Here is a 23,362-nt window from a genome sequence, read left to right as displayed (position 1 = left end):
CTGAACTGTGTGCGCACGTGTTCTTACAGCATACTTTGAGGTTTTGAGGTTCTCCCCAGGGAGGGTAAGGGTTAACCTGGTTAACTCGAGCTGCTGGTGGTATTTTGTCATGTCTTACTCTCTCCCTGACCATTTTTTCTCTTTGTTGCTCCATCCATCTCTCAATTAGTTTTTTTGTATTGTGCATTCTCTCTTCCTCTTTTCTTTTTGCACATTATTCCTCACATTCTTTCAGTCTCTCTTTGCCTTGTTTTGTCTTTCTTTCCTTTCATGCCCACAGGGCTCCAGCTCTCCCTCTCTGTCATTATGTGCAGTGTCCCTGCAATAGAGATATAAATGGTCTGTGAGCAGGGGGCCCTGACTCCTATACCATAAATCTACACTAACAGCACAACAAGCAAATAAAGAGTGCATGGGAGGGATGAAGAAAAAGAAAAACAAAGAAGGAATCAAATTTCTAACACAATTTGAATACATTTTTGTGAGAAGGAGATTATACTAAAAAAAAAAACATTCATATGTAGCCAGTTATAAAATATGCTAGAGTGGTTTATTGCATCAGGATCTCACACCCTTGAAGGTGTAAATTGTTTTCAGGGAGTAATGAAATTGATTCTGGCAATATTAGTAGAGAGCAGGAGGTTGCCATCATTTAAAACTGTTTATAAGCTGCTGGAAGCCATATGAAGCCTAATTTCAGAGTGTCTCCTTGGTGAAATGTTTACTTAAAATACAAAATGAAATGATTTGAAAAAAGAAAAGCAAAACAGATATAAAAATACTGATACACAATGTGCCTCCTATGATTTCACCTGAAGAGGTAGAGACCATTTATCTTTCTTAATATGAGAATGTTTTATCTGCGATGTATTCTTATTTGAAATCATGGGAGTAATTTTGAAATTTTACTCATTATTATCTGCTGTTGGGTTTTCATCTCTTAGCAACACTAAATGAATCTTCTTTCTGCCTCACAGCTGCCCTAAAATGTCTCGTCTCATAACTGCAGTGACACTGAGATGTTAATGTCTGCTGGGTTTTTTTGTTTTTTGTTTGTTTTTGTTTCAGAAGACAGGAAATTTTCAACTCAGTTTCTCACATTTTCAACTTCCTTCTCAGTTGTTGTCAACCATTACCTCTCGACGCCTCTTAAAGTCTTTAATTGCCACATTTCTAAACTGCAAACTATTTTTAGCAGTTTGTGTTAAATCCTTCTTCTCTCCTTTTTATTTACCCAGCAGCCCTATGCTCCACCCCCTCATCCCATGGCTCCTCCCAGCCCCAGCACCAACAGCTGCAACCAAGGAGGGGCGGAGCAGCTGAGTAAGACCAACCTGTATATTCGCGGCCTGCCACCTGGAACCACCGACCAAGACCTCATCAAACTTTGCCAACCGTGAGTACATTCACTTCTAGCAGTATTCAAAATTTGTCTGGGGTCATTGAGACCCATTTATTTCCCATAATGTGGTTGACATTTGACAGAAGAAAAGGATTCACTTTTTAGTATTTTGTCGTATTAGCTTCTTCAGGTTATCATTTTGATAATGTCAGACTTATATTTCTATGCAGATTTGCATTTTTATTTTTATTTTTTGTAGTGATAAAGTGAGAATAAAACAACGTTAAGAATCTTGGGGTACACACAGATTGCATGAGATGCATGTCAAAAATGATGTTTCCATTATTTTCAATAATGACCTCCACATCTGTAATGGCTGGCCATCGACTGACGTTCTGTGCTGCAGCTATAGTGACGTTTCTCAACACAGTTTTGTTTTCAAGCATCACTGCACCTGAAAAAATATATCATGTGTACTCACTTCCTTTAGTTGTAGCAGTATTTCATATTCAAGAAATTACCTTTTGAGGTTAATAAATATTTTTCTCAGATGTTTGGGGCTGGCTTTAAATTCAAAATTAGCTTAGCTTTTCTAAAAATATTTTTACTAATTTTAAGTTTGTGTGATTTTTTTTTTCTTTTTAAATATTGTTTTTCTTCACAGCATCCCAACATATTTTGAAACAATATTACTAAAGAGAAGAGAGAGAGCAGAGAAAATATACAAGCATTACACTCAATTCACAAATTCTGTGATTAAGCTGAACTTTTTGTCTCCAAAAAGACAGTCTGTGGCATAAAAACTATTCATTCCTTCCACACACTATCAAGCTGCTACCAAGTGACTACATTTTAGAGCCTCTCGTACAACTGTTCTTTCAAAGCTCTGGAAAATGTTCTTGATAGAGGAAAGACACACACAAACATTCCTGCTCACAGCTCAATAAGGCCCAATAAAGCCCAGATTGGACTGCATCCCATAGGAATGACAGACCAGGACCTCATCAAGCTGTAACACACAGTCACATGGGCCGTCTTTTTCTCTGCACTCACACGGTCACACACAAGCAGCTTTGTTCAGCTTCATTAAGTCTTTTTTACTTTCAACATGGTGAAAAGGGGGTCAAGATCATTAATAGAGACGAGGCCAACAGATTGTGAAATACAGACCATGAGTGAGTCTGTCTGGTTGCATAACCTTTTCTTGGCTGTATTTCCAGAAATGTCCTGGTCAAATGTGGCCAATTATTCAATGATGCTTTGGCGACGGGAACATGCTGTCCAGTATATTGGCTAATGCTCCTGATAGTCATGTCATAAGTCATGGATTTATTCTTGAAACTGACCCATCAAGATTCCATTAGGCTGAAAGGCAGCCCGATAAGATTTGGAAAAGCACTCAGCATTTTGACATCGGATAGCTCTCCTTTAGCTCCTGCTAAACACTCTTTCATTCTCCCAGCAGTACACAGTTGGACAATTTCTATTTAATTTCTAATTCCCTGTGATCTTGAACGTTTTTCAGTCTAACAGTTTGAAAGGTCAAAACGATATTGGAGCTTATGTAAAATACCCTGGGAGTGTTGGTAACTATAGATCTGCATTGTAATATTGTACTTTTCTCCTTTGTGTAATAGAAAGCTACAGACTTTGTGACTGCTTGGATTTGTCATGCTGTCCTCTAGTGGCTGTCCTCCTGTTCAGCTGTTTCCTTGGCTTTGCACTCCCTCTTGTCTTATATTGCCAATCTTTGCCTCTTTGAGCCCCCAAGGTTGCCCGAGGTGTGCTATGCTAGTGAAAATTCAATGCCACTGAAACTTTAATTAGCCTGACTGTGTTACAGTGGCAGGCGGGTGGCAGCATTTTAGAAAAGGTCATGCAACTGTTCTACAGAATGCAGCTCCCTGGGTTCCCTTCAGGTTTTTTTTTTTTTTTCCCAGATGCCCATTCCCTCTCCAGCACAAAGCGCCACCTCTCATGGCTCTCGACCCCAGTAGTTCTCCAAGGGAGACTGAATGTTAAACACAAACACTCACTAGACATGGGACGTTATTTTTATGACTAAGAAATGAGAGTTTCATTCTTATTAGCTGGCTTTGATATTCTTTTTAATCAGATTCAGAGACTTGCGAGCCCTCTTAGGCTTTACTGTGCATTTCAGAGTGTAGGTTTGTGTACCTTACACATATCCCTGTGCTGGCACTTTCATTTGGTTTGGGTTTGTTGTGTCACACAGAAAAAAAAATCTCTTGCACTTCTGTTCACCTCTGTTTGAAAAGCAAACAAGCTGCTGCCAAACTGATGCATTCTTAACAGCAGGCCATAGCTGCTGATATGAGGCTTTCGAATATCATTGAGAGATGCCAGAATAATAAATGCCTTTTCTGTGGCTATAACCTTGTTCTTATGAACTGTAATACATTATTGCCAAGATCCTGTCACAGTTAGTTCCAGGAACCACCACCAAGGCCCCGCAGTGTCTCAAAACTCAGTTTCTTCCTAAAGTACCGAAACCTTGAGGTTCTGTGGTTTGACACAAACTTCTTTGTAATTTTTTTTTGTCCATAAATGCAATCAGCTGATTACTGATGAGAAGGTCCATCTTCAACATTAAAGACCATATTGTAAAAATCTGAAAACAATATTTTTATATGTAAAATAAGAGGACATGGGTCTTTTGGCAGCAGGTTTGGTTGTAAATTGGCATTATTTATACAGCAGTTCCCTGTCATTGAAAGGATTTTACAATCAAAAGCCATCCATATATGTCTAACCACTTATTTGATCATATTTCTCTTTAGAGGACCCGGCCATTTTAAACATTCAGGAAAATATTTTTTGCTCATTGGATGCTTTTTTTCTATCCTCTTCACTTAAGTCCTTCTGTTTTTAGAAAAAGTGTTTTTTCTTTTGTCCTGTCATGGCATTTCAGGCATACCATATAGAGAAGATGGCTGCCCGAACAGGTTTGCTCTACAAAAAGGATATCTTGAGATGAAATCCTGATTACATGATTTACTTCATTGAATGAAGACTGAATCTAGCATCAGAGTAGGCAGGCCACATTGTTATAATAGTAACCTGTTTGTATGACCTTCAACCTTCAGGAAAAAGTGTTATTTTAAACTAAGTTATAAAAAAATAAGAATTTGGCTGCAAATAATTTGACAAATAACCAATTATTAGTTGTATCTTTAGGTTCTTTGTGAGGGGCAATTTTTCACAACAATATGTATGTTTTTGTTAATTTTTTTGGTATCAGAAGTAATTAAGAAAATAGGCTTTTATCATTAACAATGTGATTTGAATAGTATTACTTTTCTTTAACATCGTGATTGCATAATTTTAGGAAAGTATTATTTGTTATTGCAAGATTTTAGTACCAAAATGTCTCAAGACACTAAAAATAACCTTTGTTGTTTGTAGACTAAGACTTATCCAGCATATAATATAAGGTGCCTTTTTTGTTTGAATGATTACTGGGTCAGTGTTAGGTAGCTTACAAACTAAAAAAAAAGAAAACATTCCTCGTTTATGGTTAATTTATGGTTTAATTAACAGTTAATTAAATGGCTTGGTTCGAAAAAGAGGTCTTTAAAAAGCACAAGACAATCTGGCTCCTTGGAAGCATAATATAAAAATAAAGACTAGTTTAAGATGTTTGCTAATAATAATAACAATAATTCCATAAAGTGACATTTCTTTTGGCTTATTTTGTCAAAAAAAGTCAACAGGAAAAGCTAAAGATCCCACCACCAAATTAGTAAACCTCTCAGGAATTTAGACTTGTTTTGTCATGTTTGTTTTGCATTTGTGTATATACGGTATGTACCAGTTTTTGCTCTTCTGTGTGGTGATAATAACGCTTGAATTCTCACTGCATTTATCAGTAGATTGTAAAAATTTGGATGGCCGTTGCAGGCACTATTTCAAACTTTTTGGCTACATATTTTGGGTGGTGTTTCATCTGTTCCTCAGCCCTAGAGTTGCGTACTGGGGGTGAGTGAGCTTTATATCAAAGAGACAAATATACAGTTGGGAGCACTTGAGTTCGCAATTATTTATATTCGTAAGGCTAAAATTTATTTGTAACTAGCCAACTCCTTCAACATTTAAAAAAAAAAAATCAAAGAATACCAAATTTTTCAACAGCTGTTGAAGTTACATGCCACAGTGCTGTTGAATGAGTAATTAAATAGATTTAATTTCTCCTTTATTCATCTGGCTGGATGAAAGGTTCTCCACCAGCCGTCAGCCTGATATATGGTTGTAGAGACGAGGCCAAAGAAGAGGAGTGGGGATTTGTTGGCTGAACACCCAGATAGGGAGAAGTCTTCCTACTTGTCTGGCTGGCTGTATGAGTGGAGAAATATGGGACGAAGAGATAGAGCAAAGACAAGAACAGCCGTTACTGTGAGAAAAATTCTTTGGCCTAACCAGCTATGTTGGGGCACTGGGCCAACCCAAAGTCCAACACCAAGTGAGGGGTGCAGCCAGCACATGCAACCCAGCCATCAAACCCACACGCCCTTAAATCACTGGTGCAAAACAGACTTTAAAAGCTCTTTTCACCAGACATATAACATAGCTCTCACACTTTACTTGTTAGCAACCACACCTCAGATAATCATTGACGAAAGTGAAGTCATGTAGTTCAATTGAAGGCAAAATGTAACAATAACAGAGATTTTTTTTCCTTTTGTCTTCATTAAAACCTGGAAAACATGAGCAAAACTGTGCATATTTTGTCTGCTGATGGTCATAATCCAAAACTGAGACTTAGCAAAGATCAGAGGACCAGAGAGGTCTGAAGACTCCTAACTTCTCCAGCCATCCCTCCTTTATTTCTTCTTTTTCAACCTAACCTCCCTCCTTTTTTTCCCCCTCTCTGTCTCAGTCTGGTTCTCTACAACCATTTCCAGTCATGGCTAAGCCACAGCTGTGCCCTCTGTGGGATTGGCTTTTATATCCATCCACTGACATGATCTCACAAACAGTGAGCCAAATCAAGAGCTAATCACCACCAATTGTGCAAATAACCTTTCCCATGTGTCTGCGGGAAGGGTGGAGGGGCAACTGGAGATCAAGAGAGAAGAGGGAGAGTTGGGGGAGGGGGCTACGGACTAGGTGAGGGTGAACGAGAGATGACCCTGGTACCACCTGTTTTTATAGAAGAGGGGCCCAGGCACTCATAAATGCCACATTATCTTAAATGACTGTGTGCTACCAGAGCGGCCCTATCCCGTTCCTCTATTGCCAAAACCTGAAACATGGTGAGAATAAACGTAAACACAGACTTGTATTCTAGCTTCAAATCATCCAGTCGAGCAGTAAATTAGGAAACTTACAACATATTTTTTGTTCATCTATTCACAAAATAAAGCTTCTATAAAGGATACTTGCCTGTAATGTGAATTAACCTAAAATGAAGTGTACCAAGGCTGCTTTAAAATGTGAAAGGTCTGAAGACTGAACCACTATTTCTTCAATTAGTGGACTTCCCACTCCAACTCTTGCAGTTGTTGGCTCATATTTTGTTACTGATTTTGTTTGTTTCACTTCAACAGATGCCTTTATCTAAAGCGATGTGCATTCTTTTGGGAAGGCTGGGGATCAAACCCTTGATCTTCCTATTAAAACACAGTCACTCGTTCACTGTGCCTCAGTCATTCTTCGGTCATGCATAACTCGTGGTGTAAAGGGTTTATAGTGTTTAACCTCTTAAAGGTTTATCAGAAGAATATTTGAACATTCTGTACTACATCCCCAGACATCAGCTTTAGAACACAGATAAGGGCGGCAGCTTCTATTTAGCCTTAGGCTCTTTTTTGAATAATTTATCCTCAATTACTGTATACATGACATGCGCTGTTTGCCTATTTGAGGCTAGCAAAAGTTACTGTTCCTCTTTTAAAGCGTCGTTAACGCTTCTGTCACGTAATCTTCTTATGATTTTTTCCTTGAATTGCATTATTTAGTCTAAATTCAGTGTTCAGATTGCAGTTTTTAGTAGTTGCTTTGTTTTTCTTTTGGCTTTTTGGTTATATTTTGTATCAGATTTAATCCTGAAACTGAAAGCAAACCCATAATCATAACAGCCAATATAGTTGTTAGTATGAGCTCCATATGTGGCATTCCTATATATGCCACATCCTCATCCTCTCTTTAGTTTGCATTATATCCCTTACAGGACAAAGCAGGTTTTAGGTTGCAACAAATCAGCAGCAGAGTCAATTCAACAACACAGGGTTGATTGACACGAGGGGCAAAACCTGAGATCTGTGGACTTTTTGGTTTTATCTCCCTATCCTTCATTCTATCCTCCGCTCATTTTTTTCTCCATTTCCCTTCGCTGACTTCCCCTTTGAAGCACTATCTAGAAAGCCAAAGCAGCTCCATTGCAGATGAGATGTGTTCATTTGTGCGTATCAGACAGCAGTACATGGCATGTGGGTTTGACAAGCTGGACACCTCCAAACAAACAGAGGCGATTCTGTAAGGCTGGCTCTGAAGAAGACCGGTTTGTGTGTGTATCTGTCTGAAAGAAACTAAATAATCGAGGGATAGGAGCTAGCTACATCCTAATGCTTACTGTGGCTCTTGTTCCTTCTTGATCCAGTCTTTTAACATCCCCAGCCATCATAATAAAATCTTTTTGAATTTCCAGCCTTTGTGGTGAACATTTGACTTACTTATTCTATTTAAACATTATGTTTTAAATTCATTACATCCTCAGTCTGCTGGTTAGTGTACAGATTAGAAGTCAAACAAGTCAACATGAGTCAGAATTCCAGATCTGCTTTAGAACAACATCATAGATCATGTGGAAGTTACGAAGGATGGATGGAAGCAGCTAATGAGCAGTTATTTTGTGAAACATACTTAAAACCTGAGTGATGTCAGCTTACCTTGCATATGATAATGTCTCATCTAATACTTTTGTGTGATTTCTCTAAAAGACTGCTTCTACTTCTTAGTTTAAATTTAATTAGGAAATTTGTATTTAACAGATTTGTACTTTGCAAGTTGATTCATAGGCCTTTGTTTATTGATACAAAACTCACATTCAATGGTATGTGAATGTGTGTGCATGGTATTTGCTCAATTAAAAAAAAGAGCTGCTTAAGTGTGTTGGAATCAGTGAATATAGGTAGTTGTATTACAGTTTGATTAAATTATAAATTATTTTTATTAGCATGTAGGCAAACTTTTGGAGCTAAACAATAGCAAAGTCCTATATTTTATCAGCGTAGTCGTAAACCAGTTAGATTTGGTTAATATTTGCAAAAAGCTGGATTGATTTTGTCTTAATGTAACACTTGACATAATGTCTATTTGATCCTCACAAAACCAAAAGTGTCAAAATGAGAATGGCTTGTGCATAAACAGCTAAATTTAACTATTTAACTGATCAGATATACAGTATATCTGATTCAGTTTGTGCAATATTTTTCCCTTTAGTAATATAGGAAAAGATTGGGAAATTATGTTCTGAAGCTGTATTTGAAGTCTTAATACATAATTTTTCAAGAAGGTGGAGATATTTTGATAAGTTTATCTTATCTTTTCTGTACTTCAAATTTTTAACAGGTTAACATAAAAAAATTAAAATAAATTTAAAAAGAAAGGACCTACATTAGTAGGGAAAAAATAAAACTTGGACTGTGAATAGTTGACTGAATAACTACACTGTGTGTGTCTGTGTGTGTGTGTGTGACCACAGCCAACTTTAACAGATGGGTTTGATGACACACACCAGCCAAGAAGCTGTAGTTGCTCAGATCAGTAAAAAATGAATGGACTTCTGGCCGTATGTTGAGTAGTTTTCTATTTTTTATTTTTCCACATATTTTTGTACACCAAATCGTTAAGCTACATTACTGTATGATTCATCTATTTTCTGTCTTTTTGTGGTATTGCCTCAGAAGAATAGCAAAAAAATAAAAAATGCCCACTCAGGACTGTATTACCATTTCATTCCAATATCCATCCCACGTTAAGAGCCATTAAAACTATAAAAGTAAACATTTGGCAGTTTACAACAAATCCACCAGTCTGTATTTATATATTTCCCGACTGCACAAGAATAAATAGATCTCAAATCCTGGATTGCTCTAACAGTTGTACTCCTGTCACACATAAAAAAAGCCCTCAACTTTAGATTCTAAATTTAGAAAGCGGTAACAGCAGTGAGCAGTATGAAGGAAATGGCAGAACAATTTGAGTCAGAAATTGGAGAAAATTGTCATTTATTTTAATGCTTTGTTCTTAAAGGCTTTATGAACCAAGCCAGCAATCAGTTGTTGGCTGAGTCTTTTTTCAGTTGATGTCAGCTGAGCAAGAGATCGCTCTGATTGTTAAGTGTGTTGAATGAACTTCAGACGCTATTGTGACATTTATGGACTTTTATTTTTTAAATAAAACGGGTTAACTATATGATGAATCTACAGAACGATGCATTTATTTAAACTCATATGCATAATTTGAAGCAAACACATTAAAAGAGGCCTAACTGAAGCTCAACTAAGCTGAAACAGAAAATTCAAACTAATAGTGACTTGAGTGACTTTATTTTGTTATCACCCTCTGTCCAAAGGCGAAGACGAGTAATGATTTTGCCCGTCTGAGTGTGTGTGCAAGTGTTTGCATGTCTGAACAGATTTTAATGAAACTTGACAAAACAAATCATTGGATGTACATCTATAACTGACTGACTAATTAACAGAGTCGGGGCAGGGGTTTTGTTTTTTCCACCACCCCTTTAACACATCAGTTAGACATTTGAGAGCCTTAACTCTGCTGTCAGTTTAGTATTTTAAGTCCGTCTTTTAAACGTGCAGAGCTGCACAAACAAGACGCATATATAAAGATGTATTTTTTAAAAACTGGCTGCATTCACATGGATTTTAGCAGTTACTGAAGAGCTTCAACACTCCCACACTTAAGCAGAGGTCTGATCTTTGAGACGGGCTCACTGTGGGACACTTCAGCTGCAACAGCGACGGGCAGCTGTCACACAGCTTTAATACATCAACGTTGTTCTGATTGTCACTGACAAGGCTCCTGTATACCACATGCTGGTCTTTTTTTATTATTTATTTTTCACTTGTATCTGTCACACTTTGTATATGTTTTTGCTTATCTTTGGATATAAAAAGTTAAGAGTTTCATCTTTCTATTTTTTACTTCTGCTTTGTTCTCTTTGTTTGCCGCGGTGACACCTGTCTTTTGTACTGGCTTCAAAGACAAAAGAAAAACAACGCACGATTCAAAAACTGCAGCTAATGTGGAGTTTTACTGCAAAGAGTGGGTTTTTAAAATTCTACATTATTAGTAATGTTTGAAATAAAGTACAAGAAGCAAAACGCCTCTTAGCAGTTCATTTATTTTTGTGCCTAACAAAGTCTTGCAAACATCTGCCTATTGTACATCACGTCTAAAAGTAAGAAAAAGGTTTCTTCTGACACAATCTCAGATACCATGTTGCTAATCTGCCTGGAGCAGTTCCTGAGTCTAAAACTAATACTTCTAGACTTTATTGAAGCGCAGACTCATAGCAGTTTGTCCACATAATATTACTCATGGTTACTTGTTGGTAGGAAATCTGTAAAAATGATATATTTGAATGCTGCTTTGCACCAGAGCACTAATATAATCATTGCACCTTTTTTAATAACGCAGTGTATGTTTTAAGTTTATGAAATCCCCGAGGGTTAGATATGCTGCTCAGAACAAACATTAAATTTGGATGGTGAGTGTCTGCTTTACGCCATCCTTCATGAGAAGAATTGTTTTCTTTTCAAACCTCCGTTATCTACACTATTATAATAGTTGTTTTCTTTCAGAGGTCTCTAAAAGGGGATAAGGCATGTATTGTTCTAGGAAAAAAGGGTGTTTGCACTTGCATGCTTCTCCAGTACAGGTGCTCCAAAGATGCTGAACAGCAGAAGTGCATTTACTGCATTTACGCTCCTTAGTTTCAAATCTGACACCGGTAACGTTAATCATTATCCCTGTGTCTCACTCCTTTTTTATTTTATTTTCTATTTTTATTGGATTGTGAATAATTTTACACAAATGGCAAGCAAATTCAAGTTTTATCCAAAAAAGAGGATGCACTACATTATGCAAATGCAGTTTTTTTGCACCTATTGCAAAAATAAATACACACACGTCACCAAGCTTGAATATAAAGACCTGGTTGAGAAAATATATTAGAGTAGGTGGTCCGAGAGTCTGCTCAGGTTTCACCCACCTGCTGTTCGAGGCTTTGGTGTGTTGTGTAATCATGCACAGACATAATCACAGACCTTTAGTGACTGTGTCCAGAGGCCTTGGGCAAAGTGTGAGCTACGCACTTGGGTGGTCCATTCATCCTTTCCAGCGCAGTGCGTTCCTTCATACCAGCAACACCACAGTGACGTGTCGCTGCTCCGGCCACATGCAGCAGAGTTTCACTTCATGTTCCCAGTGTTCATGACAGAAATGGAACACGCCTGAATCTTTTTTATTCAGTGGGAGAGTAAAAAGAGAGGGAAAGAAAAACATTGCTGGGATTGTCATTCTTGCACATGCAGCTGCTTTCTAAAAAGTGTAGCTGAGCTTCAGTTTTATCACATTTCAGTGCAGCTGTCAAACGATCTACATCTTTTCATCTAACACAATTTGTACATTTTCATCAGCTCAAAATGACTCATACAACCTTTATTTTTTAAAAGGGGATTCATTTCTAGCATTTTCTTGGGGTTGATCTGATGTTGCGTCAGAATGATTGCCATGGGAATCTTATGAGGAGGGAGGAGGAAGAGGAAAAGCTAAAGGAAAGAAAGGAAGAATACAGTACAGGAGAGAGAAATGGGAAGGTGGAGAGAGAAAGAACAAGAGAGAAGATTTGTGAGGAACGGGTGGCAGAAGGCCAGCAGAGTCAGAGATAAGAGGCTGCAGGAGTGATTGAAATGGGATTAGTGGAGACAGGCTCTGCATCCCGGCCACAGCATCAGTGTTAAACCTGCGCTTCACAGGAACTCCCTCTGTCACATCAAAGTCTCCCCAGGCCTGGCTGGCAGAGAGGCGAAGGAGCCTCCAGCAGGGTCATTCACCACTACACACATCTCACATATATGAGCGCACTGATCACCTCCTCTATCTACATCCAGCATGTCTCCATGAGGGGCGCAGAGCTGGCTCCTTTCTCTTCGCCTTTTCAATCCCCCTGCAGTGTCTTTGTGGTGTGTGTTTGGACAGAAGATGGGATGCGCTGATAAGCCATCTTTAACATTTAATGAGGCACGCAGTGATGAGTTGGCATTGGAAAGCTACCGTCTCCTGCTTTCATGGAGTCCAAACAAAGTTTTAATGAGAACTTTCGCCCCATTTGTGCCAAAAGCGCAGATCTTTTTAACTGCTTCCAGGACTGAAAGTGACATTTTTACTGAAATATTGAGTGAAAATGATACCTGGATGCAAATGATCAGACATTCATGAGATCTCATACAGATTAGTGCTGGGTTGGATGACAGTAATCTTTTAATTGGGTAGTATGAACCATTTTTTGTAAGATAGTTAAAGGTGAGTGGTGATATTTTTGTTACATTAGGTTCAAGTTAAATTAAAATGTTTTTAATTGCTGTATAAGGAAGTTGAGGGACTTTCCACTTTAACATTGATTTTATACTGCTGAATGCCAACCTTCATTTAGTTGTGCAGTTAATGTGGGGAATATTCTGAAAACATGAACTAAATCGGTGCTTTTATTGTGTCGCAGAATCACCAACTTCTAAGTTTCTCTCTAGTTCATATCAGCAAATTCTGAATTACTGCCGTTTCTACTCAAGCTCTGATTGTCCTCTAATCAAATGAACCCTCCTTGTTCATTCTGTGTACTTGTGCTTGAGAGTATCTCAGTATGATCAAACATTGCACCTTGGGTCTGTTCTGTTGAAGTAGATTATGGATCCCTATAGCTAAAATGGGCCATTTTATCTGCTGAGGGGAGACAATCGACTGATTGGTGAGTGCTTTCACTGTGTGTGCAAATTTGTGTGTCCTATGTTGTTCGTATTAGTGTGTGTATGTGCAAGCTGGTAGTTTTCCTCTTGGAGCTCATCAGTTCATATCCACCACCCATCCCACCGCAGCATGCAGTAAATAGAGTCTCTGGCACTCGTTGAGAAATGGCACAATTATCCCCTGCTGGTGAAATATGGGCTGGGATGCACCACTGCTTCTTTCCTACAGAATGTGTGTGTGTGTGAATGTGTGTAAAGTGACTGTGTGTGTGTTTTGCTTTTTGTCTGTTCACTCATTGTGATGCACATTCAACACACAGAGAGCCGCTCTTTCTTTATCTCACATGTGCGCATTTTATACACAACTCTCATTGTATAAACAGCTGTACATACACACATTTCAGTACACACAGTTTATCCACACACTCACACCGGAGCGCCTCTTGCGCTGCAAACAATGCAGCACGTAGCACTTTTAGCTGAGACTAGCAGAAAAACTCACTGTCATTCAGTCAAAAAGGGTTTTTTGGGGGGGTTTTTTGCACCAAAATATTACAGCAATCAGTCATTTAGAGTTCGGAAAAAAAATACAAGTTCAGCTCAAAGACGTGGAAATCTGACCCTGATGTTCTTCAACTTTTTACTTTTGTAAATATTATTTGTAAATCTGATTCGGTCGATGTAGAAATATAAAAGAAAAGGAACACTATGCATTAGTTTGTCATAGGTTTTAGCCAATATCTTGGACCTTAATTAACTCATTAGAAATAGGACTTATTCAAAGTTATCCTTAGGAAAGGTCAGATGATGCAAATCTTCAGAAACCTTTAGAGATAAGCTGATTCATCAATCTTTTTTTCAGAGTCTTCTAAGCAGAAATACTGGTCTTTTTTAAAATATTTTTATCACAGAGTGCAAAGCTAATTAAAATGGCAGCTTACCAAAATGCTGGAGGTCAGCTTAAAGTCTGGTAGGCTAAAAACATATACAAATACTCTATTTTGCATTAAATCTAGGCGAAATTAATTAAAACAAATGCTGTTTACATATCAGACTGAATAATACCATACAAAATGACTTTTTTGTATTTATACTGAGTTGACAATCTTACCTTGTTGCATACAATTTCCTAACTTACAGCCTCTATATTAGCAACAGTGGGCTTTTTTTGTTTGTTTGTTTTTTTGTTTTTCGGAGAAGTATTGTCTGTTTAAAATGTATGAAAAGAAACTATAGCATCTGGCATTTGTTGCTTTTCCCTTTTGTTCTGAACTTCTGAATCATTATCCTAAAACCAAGGTATTTTTTTTAGAATTGTGATTTACTATATTTGTATCTTTTCACTCCTAGATGTTTGCCAAAGTCAGTTGCAAAGTAGAAACTAGTTTTACACAGTATTTATGTTGGTTTATACAAAAATAAATTGTGGCAAATACTGGTGCATCATGGTATCCCTTTCCATAGTAGAATATTTTAACCATTGTAGTTAATGACTTCACATCAAGCAAGGAAATGGGATTTGGCCTTAGCATTAACAGACTGAAATGGGGTGTTCTTTATTCAGAATTGTGGTATAACAACGACACACGTCTTTCAAAACAAAACAAACAAAAAAAGTAAACAGAAGAACACCATTTCCTGCATTCTGGACACCATCAGATGTTTAGCAGTCAACATGTAAAAAGGTTTGATAGATTTTATAATTAAAACCATGTGGACTGATGACAATTAATGCAACCTTTAGGCCACTGTGAACACACTTTTGTTTAATGATGTTAATTGGTTCATTAGTGTTGCTTTGGGTTTGTGTTGCTGCCAGTGGCATGAGGAACATTTCACTGGAAGAGAAAGAAATGGACTCCATAAAATAAACATGTAAGTTAAAGGTTTTACTCTATGCGCAACATGGTTTTCTGTCCTGAATAAAACAGGAAAATTGTGGAATTTGAAGATTTTTGGTATAAAATAGTTTAAAGTACTGAAACAAAGGATTGGAACAGACCTCAATACTCTACACTGCCTATTACTTTTTGTTGTATGAGGCTGAATATCATTAAGTTGGAAAAGAAACCTCAAGCTGCAGAAAAGATCATGTAGGTTTTTGAGAAAATATTGTACTCAACTGGATTATCATGTAAATCAGATACAGGCTGCTTCAGCATACTATTATTTGCTTCCTTACAAAATGCCAAATGAGAATATTGATATCACTCTCATTCATTTGTGAGCCAAAGCGTTATGATCAACCTTGGCTGAAGTGTTTGTACTTGTTTTAAAGCATCCTTCTAATAATTTTTAACACATCCTACATAATCCCAGTAGGAATTTGCTGTTTACTTCATGTCAAACAGAATTTGCCTCAAACCCTTGTTGGAAGACACTTTAATTAGCATTTTTTTGTTCTTTTATTCACAGTTTTCACTGCTTCATGCATTTCTTTAATATGAAGTTGAAGCCATAAAAAAATAAAAACTTGTAAAACTGGACTCAGTTCTTTTCAAAACAGCAAAACCTCATAGTTACACATTTAATATTTATTTTCCTTTGATTACCAAAGCTTCAGGTGTATTTTATGGTATTCATATTTGAAATAATTTGTCAGAACTCTACATGACACCAACATAAAAAGGCCATTTTCTGCATTTGTAAGCTGCCAGACCTTTTGAAATTGTCCAATGACTCTCTGAAATGTCACAGGCTTGCTCAGTCATTTGAAGTCAGCCATACACAAAATGTTATTAACCTCAAGTGATTTCTCTTTCCAATGGCTTTTGACATTTGTGCAACTCTGAAAATTGCTTGTTGCAAGTAAATGACAAAGAATAAGGAAAATAAGGCATCAACTTGAACCACAGGATTGTGATCCAAATGAACTACCCCAATAGTCTGTTGTCTTGTGGTTTGAAAACATTAAATTAGGTTTCTTTGTCTTTGCAGGTATGGAAAAATAGTGTCAACCAAGGCCATTCTGGATAAGAACACTAACCAATGCAAAGGTAAGTCATTGTTTTTGTGCTTTGTACACCCACCTTGTTTTAGTGGAAAAGCTATTGCTCTTTAGGCTGTCCTGACACAGGAACAGCTATTCGAGCCTTCACATACATTTAAAGTTCAGCCGAGGAGGCTGTGAGCTGTAAGTCAGTGATTTAGAAAGTCACTGCCCTAACACTGCAGGAAAGATTCATGGAAACAGCCTTATCCTGGATGGTGCTGCCCTGCTTCACAGGCAACAGTGGCCTAAGTTCTTTCATATGTCCTCTTTGATTTCACATTCTGCGACATGGACGACAATCTCTGGCTCATTTGAGACAGTTTCTAAGAGTGCACCATACACGCTATTACATACCTGACCTGAATTTACATTTTACCAATTAGAGGGCTAAACAGCTGGCTGGGATTAGATAAACTTCAGTTCATATCATTGTCAACTTCATCCTCTTAGTGGCTAGGCCACATTTACTCACCTTTTTGGGCAATTACTTCGTAATGATAAAGATCAGCAAAGTCTTTACCAAATAAACTGTGAAAGATGGTGAATTAATCAAAGAAATAAAGAAAAATAGCTTAGTGCTTACCCTAAGGTGTCTGGCAGCACAGTTTAAGAGCTATTGAAGTTCCATCAATACTTTTAATTGCTTTTTGTGGTTTCCCCATCTCTGAAGTATGCCCCTTCAAGGTGAAGCTGTTTTCCTAACCATGCTGCACACCAGAGTTTATCCTGCCAGGCTTTCTCAGGGTCAAAATGTTGATGGACAGAATTGTTGATTTGTAGTGGATAGACAAAAAGTTTTTATCATCTTGACAGGTTCTTTTTGAGTTCTACTTAATATTAAATGGGAAGAAATGTCTGAAGTCTGCAGGAGTCAAGATGCACTACATTAAAGTGAAGAGGGATCTGCAAAAGGAGGTGACAAACCTCTTTGAGATTCTGTTTGACAGAATTGAAGAACTGAAATGTTTACAGCTTTTTACGTCCAGCTGACATTAGTTGTACACCGTGCAAAAAACGTCCAGCTCGGGGCTTTGTTGTGTAGCACACATTTCCTATAACAGAATGCAGTGCTGCTGAAATTCCAAGAGGCAAATATAAGCATATTTTATGAGTGGAAGAATGGAGGTGGATAGAAGCAAGAAAAAAAAGACAAGGATGTGAGGAGAAGGCCTTAGCAACCTTGAAAGAAAATCATTGTTCCTTGGTGTCTTTGAAGTTAAGGTGAAACAAAACTTCACAAAAATATCTGATCCCTTAACTTATTTTTTCTATATTTATGTCAGATATCAAAGGTGAGCAGGTATTTAAGGCATAAACTAGCCAAAAAGAATGAGAAGCTTGACATACGCGCCTAACAATCAACCAAAATGATCTACAACAATACAGCCATCCAAACTTCTGACCAAACATCTGTTTAAATGTCAGAACAGTGTCCTATCACCATTGTGCCACCATCACACAGCTTTCATCCCTGTCCTTCATTTCATCTCTTTCTCCACCCTTTCTCCTCCCCCTTTGTGTTGTTTGCTTATAATTCAAATCTGCCAGAACAGAGAAAGATTGCAAAGAGGTCAGGAACAGCCAGGTCTGATGCAGTGCTCATAAATACTGGAAATCATAAAACAAAACTTATCGAGAAGTCACTGTGTCAGAAATGTTTTGACTGTAAGCCAACCAGTGATCTAATTACCCGATTAGATTTTAGACAAAGAGGAAATATAAAGCCTTTGTCAAAAAATATTTGAAATAAAATTTGATTTTCAAAGATCTTAGAACATCTGAAAATAAACAGATTATAGTTCACTTAAGGCAAAGCCACAGCATTCTGTTCAGCATAGGTCTGGACTTTGATTAGGCAAGAACTTGCTGTTTTCTTTTAATAATCAGTGTCTTATTGCAGCGCCTAGTTTCAACCAAGCTGTAGCTGTTAAACAGCTAACTATAAACAAAAGATGCATACAGATGATTTTATGGTGATCTCAATTGTTAGCCTTCAGTCACTGTGTTGGGTTATGCTGATATTTTGTGTTTAGTTTTCACCAAACCTGGCACTACACAATATGGTGAAATGTCTCTCTTTAGCTCTGGTCGATCCAAAGGAAATTAGAAGTCTGGTTGTTTGCTCAGATGTAATTTTAAAAACCTAAGTTATCCTGGCTTGAGTTCTTTCTGGACAGAACAGGTTTTCTCCTGGCAACATGACTAAACAAGCAGATTTGCTCAGTCCTCAGACCAAATCAGATGTGTCAAGCAGAGAAACGTCTAAAATTGAAACGTTTTTAAACATCTAAGATGAAAATCATCTGGAATGTAGATGTTTTTCTGATTCGACACCTGATGTGACTTTCCCTCTTCATTACTATCAGAACATTGAGGGTTTACTGTTTTGTTTTGGACTTTTTTTCACAAACTACTGTTTATTTTGTAAAATAAAAATTGACTGTCATACGACACATGTTTAATGTAATTAAGTTTCGTTTATTTACCAGACTAATTCAAATGCCTCATGTTTAAAGTCAGACTCACAAATGGAAGAAAGAAAAATGTTTTTGCATCAGTCTATAGTGACGTTAAACTATGTGTTACATGTAAAACCAAGACATAAGTCATGCCTCATGTCAAAAAACGTATGCGCAGAGGATACATTAGGTGTGTGTGAGAATGTGAATAGTTGTTTGTCTCTATGTGGCCCTGTGATGACCTTACGACCTGTCCAGGGTGTCCCCCACCTCCAGTGACTGCTGGAGATAGGTACTAGCTGCACGCTTCCTGGAATGGAAAAATGGATGGTTACATTTTTTTTTTTGTTTATTTTTGTGTGTGTGCGTGTTTGTTTTTGTTTTTTGTTTTTTTCACTTGTTTCTCTTCCACATGCCTTTAAGGAATTAAAAAATCCTCCAGCACTGCTGAGGAAAAACAAGGTTCAGGTGAAAAAGCGACAGTATAAATAAACAGAATCCCATAAACCTTCACACATTTTTGTTGTAAAAATTCTACAAAAATGTGATAATTGTGTAGGTGGATTCATGCAAGAAACCTTGTTAGTTCTAAGGAAATTTGTAGCACAGTTCCAATATTAAATGTAATTCAAAATCTTTTGATTGATTTCTTTTTACTTTTTGTCATTTGCAAATTTATTGAACAAGGTGTTTAATACACACTATCTAAAAGTGACCGTTTCCCAGGTCAGTGATTAGTTGGACCATGGTTTTTATGCATCTGTGTGTAAGTAGTTTATACTGAATATAGTTGCTTCATTCCTTTTTGATTCAGGCTCTTCTGTAGAGTTGTTTGTTTTGTAGGCTGTAAAAATAATTAAATTGAACGTAGTAAAGATGATTAAAAACAAATAGCTGGTGAGATGTTAGATGGAATGGTGAGCGTGGGAGTGGAGGTTGACTGTTGCAGAACAGCAAAACAACAATTGTTGATGCTTTCCGTGCTTACAGGTCAGGTGTATTCTTCAGTGCAAACAAACGTAAACCATCACAAATACCCACGCACTAACACGACCATGCATACAGCGGTTTCTTCACCATACTGCATCTCTCTGCACATTTGCCCTCGGTATCTGTAAAGTACTGTAAAGCCCAATTTTTGAAGTACTGCTTCTCAAAACTACACTCCAAGACCGTGTAATACAACTCTCCCACGCACTCAAACACAAAGGGCACACTCACAAAGATTAATCGTACACCCGCACGCACTCCCCATCCATCTGCCTGAGGTGTGTTCTGCTTCTGCAGCAACAGTGGCCATGCAATAGATCTATCATTCGTCTTCCGAACATCACAGCATGTGCGCCTGTTCTGGCCCTTCAATGAGCCTCTCTATCTTCCCAACGCTGACTCACTCCCTCACTGCTCGCCTTACTCTGTGACACACTCAGCAACATCAGCTGCATGTGCTTTCCGAGTACACACATGTGCTTTGGATGCATCCCAGTTCAGAGAGAAACAGGAAGTTATGAAAGGGCTTTAGGGCTGTGGATAAGAGGAAGCATTCAGCTCTTCATTTCACACATCGCGCTCATGCTCCTCTGCACTCATGCTCATCTTCTCTATCTATATCTCTGGCCCTGCACTTTCACATATACTTTAAAAAATACAATGGTGATTTGGGGTTTACATCAAAGATGGAGTGGGGGATTGGAAATGGCAGAGGGAGTACGAAAAGGGATAGATTACGACAACTCAAAACCTCTCATTTGCCATCCGTGCCCACAAGGGTCTCTTAAAAGGCAGCGACGGCATTTGAAATAAAGCAGGGCTGACCAAATGAAGACATTTTATTTTTTTCTGCCAGAGCCTGGAGGCAGAGGAAATGACCTCAGCCCTTTAAAGGACCTCCGTTTCCTCCTCCGCCGCTGGGAGATAAAACTGTGCCGAGCTTCACCGGCCTGACTGGCGCTCTGCCGCGACAGCCCACCGCAGTGAATTGTGGGAGACAGATGAGATGAGAAGATAGTCTCTTGTGGCTGTGTGTTTGGCAATTTGTTGTTGTTCATTTCTTTGCCCTGTAACTTGCCATCCATTTTACACGGGGACGCTAAAAATTCTCAAGGGCATTACATAAACTTACATCTTGAAAGAATTACTGTCACATTTAGTCTATTATGTGGGTGGCTTGATCTGAAATGCACTATCTTCCTGTTTTGTCCCCATAAATTCAAATTGTGTTTAGAAAATTCAAACTTTTTATCATAAAGCAACAAATAAAATACATTTTGACCATTTGTCTGTTTTAATTTAGTTAAAAATGTCATTTCAGACTGTTCCTAATCTAGAAACTTTTTCTGTTTGGAATATTAAATCAATTTGGCCATGCTTGATTGGCCCATGCAGCCTCTCTAAGTTGCATTTTGAATTGCTGTCAGGAATGTGACCATTGCAGTCTGAAGAATCCCTTGCCCTTACCACAGGATCAATTGCATGGAGAAAAACAGGCAATGTCAGTTTGTGTAAAAACAGATTTATTGCTGCATCAGTGAGTAAGTAGAGTATTGTATGACTCTGAGCATAAGAGCTATTGATGAATGAGGTGATGTTCCCCAAAATGGCCTGTTTTTCATTGTCATGCGTATTTGGGGTAGGTGGGGAGAGGGCAGGCAGGGACTGCTTTTTGCATCCGTTATTGGTTTCTCATTAGAGGGCCAAGATATAAACATTTGTCTATGTTGGACACTGTGCCGGCGCAATTAAGGATTCTCTTTGCCGCCCTCTCTGCCCTTTGAAAGTGAATTATGTGCAGATGAGAATCTCGACTGAAGTGTGGCCAAAAGCAGACCTTTTCCAAGTGGCTGTGCTCGCTCCAAGCCATTCCAGAAAAAGACGAGATCAGCTGAAGGAGAAAGGGAAAGAAAGTGTGTGTCGTTTCCTGCTTGCATCACGTATTAATGACTCTAATTAGCAATAGCTGAGAGATAATCACATTGATCTGGACAGATTCAGCATGTGGAACCTTACTGGATAACATATGCAGCCTTTGTTAACAACTCCTAATCACACATACACACAAAAATCCACCCCCAGCCCTCACTCTGCTCCATCTTCATTCTTGTATGTTCTGAGTTGGCCATTCACCAAGTAGGCGCCTGATTGGTCAAGCTTGTCATAAATGGAAGAAGGCTGACCACGAGCACCACATTCCTTGAGCTCTGACCTTTTGTACCTTCTCCACTTCCTGTGCTGTTTTTGCATGCAGAGTAGTCATCTCCTGTTTATGTATTTGGAGCTCTACTTTGCCTTGTACAAATAAAGGTCGTGCAGAGGTGAGCTCGGCGAGCAAATGCATTTTTCACATAGATCCAGTGCAACTGCAAATTGCTGGAATAATTTATTTGAGAGTCTTGTTAAGTTACCTCTAGAACAACGATACAGAAATGTATGAAATTGTAACAAAGCAGATTTTTGTAGCCATCACAGCTTTCTTTTTGTGAATGTTTTATTTAATGTTAAACTTATCCCATTATTTTTTTCATATCTTGTTTTTAAAAACTGCCTTGGTGGTCACTAGTAGAAGGTGAGGGGGGTGTACCTGCAGTCATTTTTTATATCCTGAGCCTAAAGAATGTATGGCAAGGGAACCGCAATGTAAGATCCAGCTTTCCACTGACCTGCCAAGGCTCCTGCCCCTTGCACATCCCCTGACTAATGATCATACCCTTGATTAGTTAAGGATGGCATAAATCATAAGTCCAATGAAAAGGAAGGCTAGCTGGGGGTGGCAGGGGAGTCCATCATGAATGACTTACAGATGCAAGACTTTAAAAAATGGGCTGCATATTTGTTTGGAGCCAGGGGACAATTAGTCTTTGTCCAGATTCTAATGTTTGTCTCTACCTGGAAATTTTCCCCATGATCCCAGAGTTCTTGCTTTTCATTGATCCGGCTTTGTTCAAATATTTAGCATGTTCCCGTCGTCTTGCAGGTGGTGCTTTTGAGCCCGGCGCTGGACGTGATTACATTGCTTATTACAAACCGATGTGCAAGTGGGGATAAAACGGTGCTGCGGAGGATGGCACCCAACCTGAATACTAAAGTTGGCAATCTCCAGGTATAGATAGAGTAAAGGAAGGAGGGGTTATTTTAAGACACTCCATATGTGAAGTGAAAGAGAAGTGTGAAATAAAGTGTGCACCTGGTCTTTTTGAAAGAAAAAACGTGTATTGCTGGTGGAACTTTCACATCTGTGATTTCGTTTTTTTTTTTTCTAAACTGAGTGTGTACAAAAGTCTGGATGCGCTTGCATTACTGTACTCACTATGCTGTGTGACATTTGCTTTTTAGTCTGTGTTTGTGTGTAGTCTTTTTGAAGATGTGTAGATCCTCTGGTTTTTCACCCAGGTTCTCATTTTAACAAGCTCTTGACAAATAATTAACACCCTTCAGGTCTCAAACCTTTCTCAAGTGCTCTTCACATGCTGCTCCGAACACATCAGGATATTGCTATTACGTTAGTAAGTTAATGAGGCTACCAGGTAGCTGAGCAAAGTGTCTGTGCATTTTATCAGATTGGTTT

At 38.2% G+C, this 23,362-nt stretch overlaps 1 protein-coding gene across 6 annotated transcripts in view; it reads left to right on the top strand.

Annotated features, from left to right (window-relative positions):
* rbms3 (RNA binding motif, single stranded interacting protein) overlaps positions 1–23,362 on the top strand; it is a 264,210-nt gene that overhangs the window by 107,730 nt on the left and 133,118 nt on the right. For 3 of the 6 annotated variants that reach the window (XM_025006950.2, XM_037975838.1, XM_025006959.2), the window contains 2 exons: positions 1,242–1,396; positions 16,288–16,346. In XM_025006950.2, the coding sequence (XP_024862718.2) occupies positions 1,242–1,396; positions 16,288–16,346 (214 nt within the window). Of the gene's footprint in view, positions 1–1,238; positions 1,397–16,287; positions 16,347–23,362 lie in introns of all 6 variants that reach the window. The other 3 variants (XM_017424121.3, XM_037975840.1, XM_017424139.3) reach the window with 1 other exon arrangement.

This window comes from Kryptolebias marmoratus, linkage group LG5, assembly GCF_001649575.2.
Source record: "Kryptolebias marmoratus isolate JLee-2015 linkage group LG5, ASM164957v2, whole genome shotgun sequence".
NCBI lineage: Eukaryota > Metazoa > Chordata > Actinopteri > Cyprinodontiformes > Rivulidae > Kryptolebias > Kryptolebias marmoratus.
Note: the sequence above shows the minus strand (reverse complement) of the source record. Positions and strands in the feature narration are given on the sequence as shown.